We start from the raw sequence: 10,429 nt of genomic DNA on the forward strand, positions 1-10,429 counted from the left end.
CGTTCTGCCCTTTGTGTTACATCGGGGTCCATGGATGTCGAGCAATTACAGAAGAGCTGGGCTGATCTTGCGCTGGAGGAGGAGGAGAATGGGGGTTTGGATGCCCCAGTCCAGGATGGTGCGGGTAGTAGTGCCACACGGTATGATCTGGTTGGGCATTTCTTAGCCACGCGACAGATAAAATTTGAACAGATGCAGCAGGTGATAGCATCCGTGTGGAAACCTATGATGGGGGTCAGAGTCCTCCAAATTAATGAAAACTTGTTCCTGTTCCAGTTTCCACATCGTAAGGCTTGCAGCGGGTAATCGACGATGGTCCGTGGTCTTTTGAAAATAACACACTCGTCTGTAAGGAGATCACGTCCGAAATTCGTCCGGAGGAGGTTGTGTTGGACACGGTAGATTTTTGGCTCCAGGTTCACGATCTGCCGGGCCGCCATGCAACGACAGAATTCCTGATGCAGATTGCGAACCATGTTGGCACTTTCATAGCCCTAGATCAAAACAATTTTGGAGGCAATTGGCGGAGTTTCTTTAGAGTTCGGGTCGCTGTGAAGGTGGCCGAGCCCTTAAAGAGGCGGATGAAAGTGCGGCAGCGTGATGGATCTTTTACGTGGATAATGTTCAAGTATGAGAGGTTGACAACATTTTGCTTCTGCTGCGGTCTCCTTGGCCACTCGGAGAAGTTTTGTAAGAAAGCTTACAGTGAGAACATATTGCCCGCAGATTATCCCTATGGGGGTTGGTTGAGGGCTGGTGGTAGACGTCAGCAGCAGCAGGTAGGGGCCTAGTGGTTATTGGTTGATCTACCCACTGAGCCGGCTTTTGTGGCAGGGACGGTATATGTGCCAAATGTGACCCCCGAACAAACTGAAGATGCGGTAGTGTTGCACGGAGAGTTGAAGCGGCGTCGGGAGGAATCCGTGCAGGGTGGTCAAAACGGTTTAGGGGATTCTGATATGACTGAGGCAGCAGTGAACAACATTTCGGTGGGTCTGGGAAGTCAGGCCCGCCATCTAAGATGAGCGTGTTAAGCTGGAACTGTCGGGGGTTGGGCAGCAAGCCGACAGTTCGTGAGCTACTGAGCTTGGTTACCAAGCAGTTGCCTATGTTTGTTTTTATTTCAGAAACTAAGTCAATAAAAGCAGCGGTGGAAAGGGTGAGAATAAGGATGGGATTTGAAGGGTTATTTGTGGTGGATAAGGTCGGAAGGGGGGGTGGCCTTGCATTGTTTTGGAGGGAGCGTGACATGGCGACGTTGCTGGGGTATTCGGGGAACCATATTGACGTGTTGGTTAATCTTCCGGGGCAGGAGCCGTGGCGCCTAACCTGCTTTTATGGTTTCCCTGACCAAGTTGACAGACATTTATCATGGGATTTATTAAGGGATCTTAAGGTACGATCAAGGCTACCGTGGGCAGTCATTAGGGATTTTAACGACTTAGCGAGTCATACAGAGAAGTGGGGTGGCAGTGTACATTCAGATAGGTTAATTCGGGGTTTCAACGCAGCGTTGCGTGATTGCGGGCTTAATGATATGGGAATGGAAGGGCATGAGTTCACTTGGGAGAAGGGGAAGGGAACGGAGCGTTGGGTGCAAGAACGGTTGGACAGGGCTGTGGCAACGACTGAGTGGTGTGCTATGTTTTCAGAGGCAATAGTTAGGAACCTCATTACTATTAACTCTGATCATAGCGCCATAATTCTAGACCTAGTAGTAAGGCCTATCCGTCAGGTAATCAGGAGGTTCAAGTTTGAATCTGGTTGGTTACTGGATGGGGAGTGTCGGCAGGTGGTAGAGCAGTCCTGGGCTATGACGAGAGGGAGGACATTCATGCAACGTATACAGCAGTGTGGTGTGGATTTGTTCCGTTGGGGTGGGGATTACTTTGTGAAGTTTGGGTGGAGGATACAGCGCCTGAGGGCAAAGCTGGAGCGCTTGCGTAGTAGCCGTGTGCAACATGATGTTAACCTTTATGTGCGGTTAGAGAAGGAGTTGTCTGGTTTGTTAGCGCAGGAAGAGGTTTATTGGAGATAGAGAGCAAATCAGTTGTGGCTTAAGGATGGCGATAGGAACACGCGATACTTTCATAAATCTGCTTCGAGTAGGCGCAGAATAAATGAGTTAAGGAGGTTGAGGGACCCCGAGGGCGTGTGGCTCGAGGGTACGGCTATGGCCCCGGAAGTAATAAGATATTATACTGATATCTTTCATGCATCTGCTACGAGTGGAAATTTGTTGCATCGGGTACAGGGCCGCGTAACGGATGAAATGAATGGCCGGTTAATGGCGCCGGTAATTCCTGAAGAAGTAAAAGATGCGGTTTTCTCAATGGCTCCGGAAAAAGCTCCGGGCCCGGATGGTATGTGCCCTTCCTTTTATCAAAGTTTTTGGTCTATAATTGGTAGGGACCTCACGGATTTTGTGATAAGTTGTATAGATGGCTGTTATTTCCCAACAGCTCTAAACAACACTAATGTGGTTTTAATCCCGAAGAAGAAAACCCCCGAGACTGTCGTGGATCTCCGGCCTATAGCCCTTTGCAACGTGGCCTATAAGGTCATTGCAAAAGTTGTTGCTAACCGAATGAAAATGGTGTTGGACCAGGTTGTTTCACCCAGTCAGAGTGCTTTTGTGCCTACTAGGTTGTTAACAGATAATATATTAGTGGCGGGGGAGATTGGCCATTATCTAAGGCGTAAAAGAGAGGGTGTTGTGGGATGGGCTGCTTTGAAGCTGGATATGGCGAAAGCCTACGATCGGATGGAGTGGGGTTATCTGGAGGGTATGTTGCTGGCATTAGGGTTCGCCCGTGGGTGGGTTGACCTTGTAATGCTTTGTGTTAGCTCCGTTCGGTATAATATTCTGTTAAATGGTGCTGAGGCAGGTTCGGTGGTCCCCACTAGGGGCATTAGGCAAGGTGATCTGATATCGCCATACTTGTTTATAGTTTGTGCTGAAGGGTTGTCTTTGATCTTGCAGCAGGTAGAGGCGAGTGGAGCAATACATGGTGTGCGTGTGGCTCGGGGGGCACCATCTGTCTCTCATTTATTCTTCGCGGATGATAGCTTGCTCTTTTTTAGAGCCATTGGGACCGAAGCCATCGAGGTTAAGAATTGCTTACAGGCTTATTGTGCAGCTTCAGGTCAGGCTATCAATTTTGGTAAGTTCAGCATCTTGTTTAATCATAACACAACTATTCATATGAGGGATCATGTGGCCGGTATTTTTGGTGTCCAAATTGTCCAGCACTTTGGGAATTACTTGGGGTTGCCGTCTTTTCTGGGGGCGTGATAAGAGGTCAGTGTTCCGCTATATAGAGCAACGGGTGAGGGATAGGGTTTCTGCATGGCAAAAGAAACTGCTGTCCAAGGCGGGGAAGGAGGTTTTGTTGAAGAGTGTTGCATCATCAATGCCGATTTTTGCTATGTCTGTCTTTCTATTGCCCAGAGCGACTTGTAATGCTATTGAGAGTACTATGAGTAACTTTTGGTGGGGGAGTGGGGAGTCCGATAGGAGGGGGATTCATTGGTTAAGTTGGGCACGGTTGGCCAAGCCGAAACACTTAGGGGGGATGGGGTTCAAGAGAATGCATGAGTTTAATGTGGCTTTATTGGCTAAGCAGGGTTGGCGTATTCTCACCTCTCTAAACTCTCTTGTATGCAGGGTTTTCAAAGCAAAGTACTTCCCTAATGGGGGCTTTCTTTCGGCTTCATTGGGTCATAATCCCAGCTACTTATGGAGAAGCATTGTGGCTGCACAGAATCTGCTGAGGGATGGGGTGGGTAGAAGGATTGGGAATGGAAGGGACACATTCGTTTGGGGTGATTGTTGGTTGGCGGATGTGGAGAATCCAAAGCTGGACACGGAATGTTATGAGGAGTTGAGATATGTCACGGTGTCTAACCTCATGTCTAATGACGGTTTATGGGACCAAGACTTGCTGAGGGATCTTTTGCTGCCTACAGATGTTGATAGGGTCTTGGCTACGCCGGTGGCATTGGATAAATGTGATGTATGGTACTGGAGAAACGACATACGGGGCCAATATACGGTGAAGCATGGGTACAGGCTCCTAACCGAGAGCAGTGTTTTAACGCATGTGCCTAGTCTTGTCTCTTGGCATAAGTTGTGGCGGCTAAAGGTGCCACCGAAGGTTAGGGTATTCTTGTGGCGGTGCATAAGGGGGATCTTGCCTGTGAAAGAGGTTCTGAAAGAGAAGAGGGTGTTTATTGGGGGTGGTTGTCCGCTGTGACCAGCTAGGGAGGAAACCATTTCTCATATTTTATGTGATTGTCCTATGGCTCTTCAACTATGGGGTGTCACTAATTTATTGAATGGTAGGAGTGTGGCACGGTTTGTGGACTTGTTTTTGAATGATCAAGATGAATTGCAGGCAGTGCTTATGGCGGCAAGGCTGTGGGTTATGTGGAAGGTTAGAAATGATGTGGTGTGGAATGGTATTCAATGGACTATGACGCAGCTTCATAATTATGTTGCAAGTGAGGTAGGAGCATGGGATTGTTTGGCAGCCTCTTTTTTGAATCAACAACACGTTACTGCTCATGTTTGGTGGCGCCACCAGAGGGTGCATTAAAATGTAATATAGATGCTGCAATACATGGGGGTTTTGCGACGTTTGGGGTGGTGCTAAGAGATCATAACGGTGGTTTTATTGCAGCTTATGCCGGGAGGTTACCAGGTGTGACACAAGCTTATCTTGCCGAGGCCCTAGCATTCAAGGAGGCTCTATCTTGGTTGAAGAATCGTCCCATGAATGTCTATTTTGTTGATTTAGATTGTTTGAATTTGTGCATTAATTTTAATTCAAACTATCTCGATTTGTCTTATGTTGGTATGATAGTTAAGCAATGTAGAGTCATTGCAACTGACATTGGGAATGTCCGGGTTCGCCATGTCAGGAGGTCAGCGAACCGTGTAGCTCATGTGTTAGCTCGAGTGACAGGTTCACACTCTGGTCTTGCCGTGTGGGAGACTATCCCACCACCTTGTATTGCGGTTTTGCTTTGAGTAATTTTACGAGTTTCCTTTCAAAAAAAAAAAAAACGTGAATATACTTTTTTTTTAGAACCATGTGATTATGTGAATATACCTTAAAGGGGTTTGTGGTGCTTGTTCTGCTTTTGAGTGAGTAAATGAGCATTAATTTCCCACTTTAAGCACGATTACATATCAACTTTTTCTATTACATTTTGAACTTTGTGTGGTTTGCACTTTCCAATGTGCAGAATTTAATAATACACCTACATGCTTCCATCTTATTACTGCTAATTAACTTACTTTTTGGACTGTCATGAGTTTTGCATTATTTTTCTACTTTATGATATTATTATTTTTTTATCGCACACGACATTATCAATATGTTTGTACTTTGTATAAAAGGAAACTATCTTAAATATATCGACTTGATCACAAATTAATAAATACTCGTAATTAAAGTCTTACATAATAATCAAATACTATAAAAAATAATTGGGAAAATGACACTTTTTCCCCCTGAGTTATATACCTATAGCATTTTTTTCCCCCTGAATTATTGAAGTGACTGTTTTTCCCCCTAAAATGTTAAATGGACATATTTACCCTTAAAATAAATATTTTATTTATTTTTTTTCTCCAACAAATTATGACCATAATTTGGTTCAAACCAAACAAACACTATAGCAACCAAATTGAAATATTCCAATTACAATTTAGAATCGAAACCCAATATTTAGAGTTTATTAAAATCGTGAATCGGAACGGACGGTTCATGTTCCGAATTGAAAAAATAAAATACATTTATTGTTCAATTTAGACTATTTTAAAATAAAAAATTAAATTTTAAAATAAAGACGGTTCAAAATCGCGAACCGGATCTGGAACCGCCGGTTCACGGTTCAAGATTTAATTTTTTTGATACATAATTTTAATAAATTGACATCTAAATATTGGGTTCTAGATCTGAATCATAACCGGAAACTTTTAATTCGATTGCTTTAGTGTCCGGTTCAGTTCAAACCGAACCGTGGTCATCCCTACGTATACGCAATAATTTGTTGGAGAAGTAAAATAAATAAAATGTTTACTTTAAGGGTAGAAATGTCAATTTAATATATCAGGGGGAAAAACACCACTTTTTAAATAATTGAGGGGATAATGTGTTTACCTAAATAATTGAGGGGAAAAAGTGCTATAAGTATATAACTCAAGGGGAAAAAGTGTCATTTTCCCAAAATAATTCAATACAATAATTACACTTCATGAGCAAATATTAGGGAGAATTTTAGTAGAAAAACGTAATATTAATTACTTTTGTTACTGATTATTGATCATGATTAAATAATTTATACTTATGAATTATGTATGAATAATCAATGATAAGGGTTTTAAGTTATTTATGAATTACTGATTTGGGTAAATTAAAGTATGTTTTATAATTCATATTCATAAATTTTATTAGTTAATCCATAGATAGTCTTTACATTTGTTTATCATTTTTCTTAGATTAAGTTAAAAAAAAAAGTTTTAAAAATAAGTTTTTAAAAGTAAAATATGAAATATTTAATATATAATTAATCTCTATCATGTGATTAAATAATATTTACCAATGGGCCCCACTGTCTTTCGATAGTTTCATTTTTCCAAAAGGCTGAATCTCAATTCTAAGGACCCCCACACCCCGATCCGACAAAAACTTTCGATAGTTTCATGCCCATGTTTGTTGAATAATTATACACATGCATAAATGAACAATTGATGGGAGCTGTACTTCATCTGCATGTCATGATAAACTGCAAATTATTCTGAGGAACATGGTTCAAATTATTGTCGTGAATATTATGAGTAAAAGTAATGTACATTATATGTTATAATTGTTGGGAATAACATTCAAATAAGTTATGTTGGAAAATGTACACTATATGTTAAAATAATGTATATTACGTATTAGAATAATATACATTATGTGTTAAAATAATGTATACTACACGTTAGAATAATGAAACATCTGATGTAATATAATATTCAAAGGGAGACCACAAGGACCTAAACCGATTTTATTTTTTTAAAAAAAATTAATTATAATTTTAATATAGTTTCTAAATATATAAATTTTACTCCGTATAAATTAACACCAAACTAAATATTACCAAATAAAAACAACTAAATTATAAATAACTTGAGTCAATCCTTGTTGCCAAATAGACACATAAAATGAAATAGACAAAGTCTCTATGAGTTCATTCTAATTTTGCTTATTTGATTATTACATGTTTAAAAAAATATTTTCAGCCATCATGTTCACAATTAATAAAATTTGATTTATAATTCAAATATATAGCAATTTTCTTTTCTTTTGTTAAATGATATATTTGAAAACTAAAATCGAACATTTTTATAATAATTTGAAACCAAAACTGATCGATTTTAGATGCCGGCTCTTCTTGTGGTTCTTGGTGCACGACAGACTTCTCACCAACATGGAAAGGGGGAGGAAGGGTTTGACCGTAGATTCCAGTTGCAAAGCTTGCGGAGGGGCTGAAGAAACGATGGTGCATATTCTAGTAGACTGCAACGTCGCTAAGGAGTGTTGGAGGAGGACGTACCACCCGGCTTCCTTCCGGTATAACACGATCATGAACCTGCATGCTTGGCTGAAGAAGAACTGCAACTCGACAGAATGGATAAATGGTGGTCCTTGGGGTGTCACCTTCATCTATTTTTGCTGGGAAATTTGGAAGGCTCGTAACACTCTTATTTTCGAAAACAACTTCACGGCTCCTATGGAGGTTATTGGCCGCTGACACGGTTGACGTGTTCGCCAAGTACTGCAACAAGGTGGGGAAGTTCAGATGGATCTCTTGGCACCCCCCAGAACCGGGGTGGATTAAAATAAACACCGATGGTGCTGCTAAGAGAAACACAAGCCTTGCAAGTGCAGGTGGCCTTGCTCGGGATCATAATGGAAGTTGGCTTTTCGGGTTCTTTACCAATATTGGAGTTTCGAACAGCTTTGTCGCAGAAATGTGGGGCCTAAGGGAGGGTCTACAGCTGGCAAAGGACAGGAGGGTTAGAAGGGTCGTCATGGAACTTGATTCAGAAGCTCTCGTGGCTGCCATGAGTGAAGATAAAATTGTTGAAGATTGCTCATCAACCTTGCTTAAAGACTGTCGAATCTTGGTCGCTAGCATGGATCATGTTACCTTCATACATACTTTACGGGAGGGGAACAAATGTGCTGACCATCTGGCAAATTTGGGACAAAACGCATAGTGGGGAACCACCTGGTTGGATCATCCGCCGCTAAGTTTAAATCCTCTTCTCGCAGCCGACGCCTTCGGGGCAAGCGCAGCTAGAGTTTGGTAGTTTGCTCTTTTCTTCCGTTGCTACGGGTCTTTTTTCCACCAAAAAAAAAAAAAAAAACTGAACGATTTTGAATTGGATAAGTAAAACCGAATCAAAACTAAAATTAAGTATGCATATTGAATTGAAGGCAACTAGTCATAGGGGTTTCATTTTTTTTTTCTTTTTCTTTTTTCCTGGCAATTTATATCGTGCACCAGGGCGCACATTGCATTGTGCGCCTCGGTGCAAAACGACGTCATTTTATACTTTTTTTTTTTGAAAATTTCGCTTTTCCGTGTTTATTGTTAGCTTGTTAAAAAAATTAATGTTTTTAAAATGTACATAATTGTATATTAAAATGTACATAATTGTATATGAGAATGTACATAATTGTACAACAGAATACACATAAACTTTTAACTGTTAAAAAAATCGCGTGTTCGAATGTATATAATTGTATAAAAAAATGTACATAATTGTATAAAAAATGTACATAATTGTATACCAGAATGTACATAATTGTATAACATAATGTACATAATTATATAACATAATACATATACACCCTGTCGCGTCGACTCCTCAACAACTTAACAAAACAATATCATTTTAGGAAGCGCGAAACACACATTACTATGTGCACCACAACCCGTGATGCAGGGTATAACGATTGTTTTCCCCTACAGTAACCCCAGTAATACTGGATCGAATTTTTTGTAATGGCTAAATATTCTTGTTATTCAGCACATGACTGTACTAGCTAGCACGAGCACGTGCACTGACATCGATCTCACACTTCAGCTGCCAACTCAATCTCATGTTATTGAGTTGGATGGCATGCAAGACATAGGAAGGTCATCCTTATTTTTGTAATACTCTCTCATTTTTTAAAGTGGACTCTATTTCTAAATATATCATCAAATTTATAATTCTTTTACTATTTTTTATAATTTCTGTAATACTCAATCACTTTTAAAAACAGTCACTCTCTCTCTCTCTCTCTCTCTCTCTCTCTCTCTCTCTATATATATATATATATATATATATATATATATATATTGTTGAGATTAATAAGAACAAGAAAAATAATAATGGCAGTAAAGGATAAAGAAGACAAGATTTACGTGGTTTAGCAATGTGCCTACATCCACGGGAGTGAAAGTATTCTCTTATTATTTGTGATGGTGATCCGGGTTCGGAGATACATTGATTATATTTATAGGCATATAATCTCCCTTTCACTCCTATTCCTTATATGAGACAAACTCATATTCCTAATCCTTATATGAGACAAACACAACAAATCTCCACCTTGGCGAATGTGCTCTCTAGGAGAAAAGATAACTCAACAAATCTCCACCTTGGCGAATAAGCCCTTCAGGAGAAAATACTTATCTAACCATCTCCACCTTCGCAAATATGCCCTTTAGGAGAAAAAAACTCATCTCATAGTCTCCCTGGATTAGGACCACCATGTTCATTTAACATCTGGAAACACCCAACAAGTCCAAACAATATTTGAACTTGTCACTAGTAACTGCCTTTGTCAACATGTCTGTTGCATTCTCACTTGTATGAATTTTCTGCAACAAAATCTCACCAGAAGCAACCAACTCTCTGACCTTATGAAACCTTACATCAATATATATGTTTGGTTCTGGCATGGTATACTTGATTTTTAGCTAAGAAAATGGCACTTTGATTGTCACAGTGTAATTGAACTCCATCTTGCTCAATACCCAACTCCTTAATCAAACCTGAAAGCCACAAGGCCTCTTTAGCTGCCTCAGTCACAGCCATGTATTCTGCTTCAGTAGTAGACAAAGCTACAATAGACTGAACTGATGATCTCCAGCAAATAGGACCACCCCCAAGAGTAAAAACATACCTTGTTGTAGAACGTCTATTATCCATGTCACCAGCATAATCAGAATCCACATATCCCATGAGTACATGCTCATTCTGTTGACTCCCAAATACAATACCATGCTCCATAGTGCCCCTTAAGTACCGGAGAATCCATTTAACTGCTTCCCAATGCTGCTTCCCAGGTTTAGACATGTACTTACTAACTTGGCTAAC

General features: G+C 40.5%; 2 protein-coding genes across 2 annotated transcripts; both read left to right on the forward strand.

Moving 5' to 3' along the window:
* Positions 1–1,021: 1,021 nt before the first annotated feature.
* On the forward strand, positions 1,022–2,038 carry LOC109179063. The gene has a single exon (XM_019328633.1). It carries the CDS (start codon positions 1,022–1,024, stop codon positions 2,036–2,038), a length of 1,017 nt encoding a protein of 338 aa, XP_019184178.1.
* A 1,375-nt stretch (positions 2,039–3,413) lies between these two features.
* Positions 3,414–4,256, forward strand: LOC109179064 (uncharacterized mitochondrial protein AtMg00310-like). Its single transcript, XM_019328634.1, has one exon. It carries the CDS (start codon positions 3,414–3,416, stop codon positions 4,254–4,256), a length of 843 nt encoding a protein of 280 aa, XP_019184179.1.
* Positions 4,257–10,429: the final 6,173 nt, after the last annotated feature.

Source organism: Ipomoea nil, unplaced genomic scaffold, assembly GCF_001879475.1.
Source record: "Ipomoea nil cultivar Tokyo-kokei standard unplaced genomic scaffold, Asagao_1.1 scaffold0876, whole genome shotgun sequence".
Taxonomy (NCBI): domain Eukaryota; kingdom Viridiplantae; phylum Streptophyta; class Magnoliopsida; order Solanales; family Convolvulaceae; genus Ipomoea; species Ipomoea nil.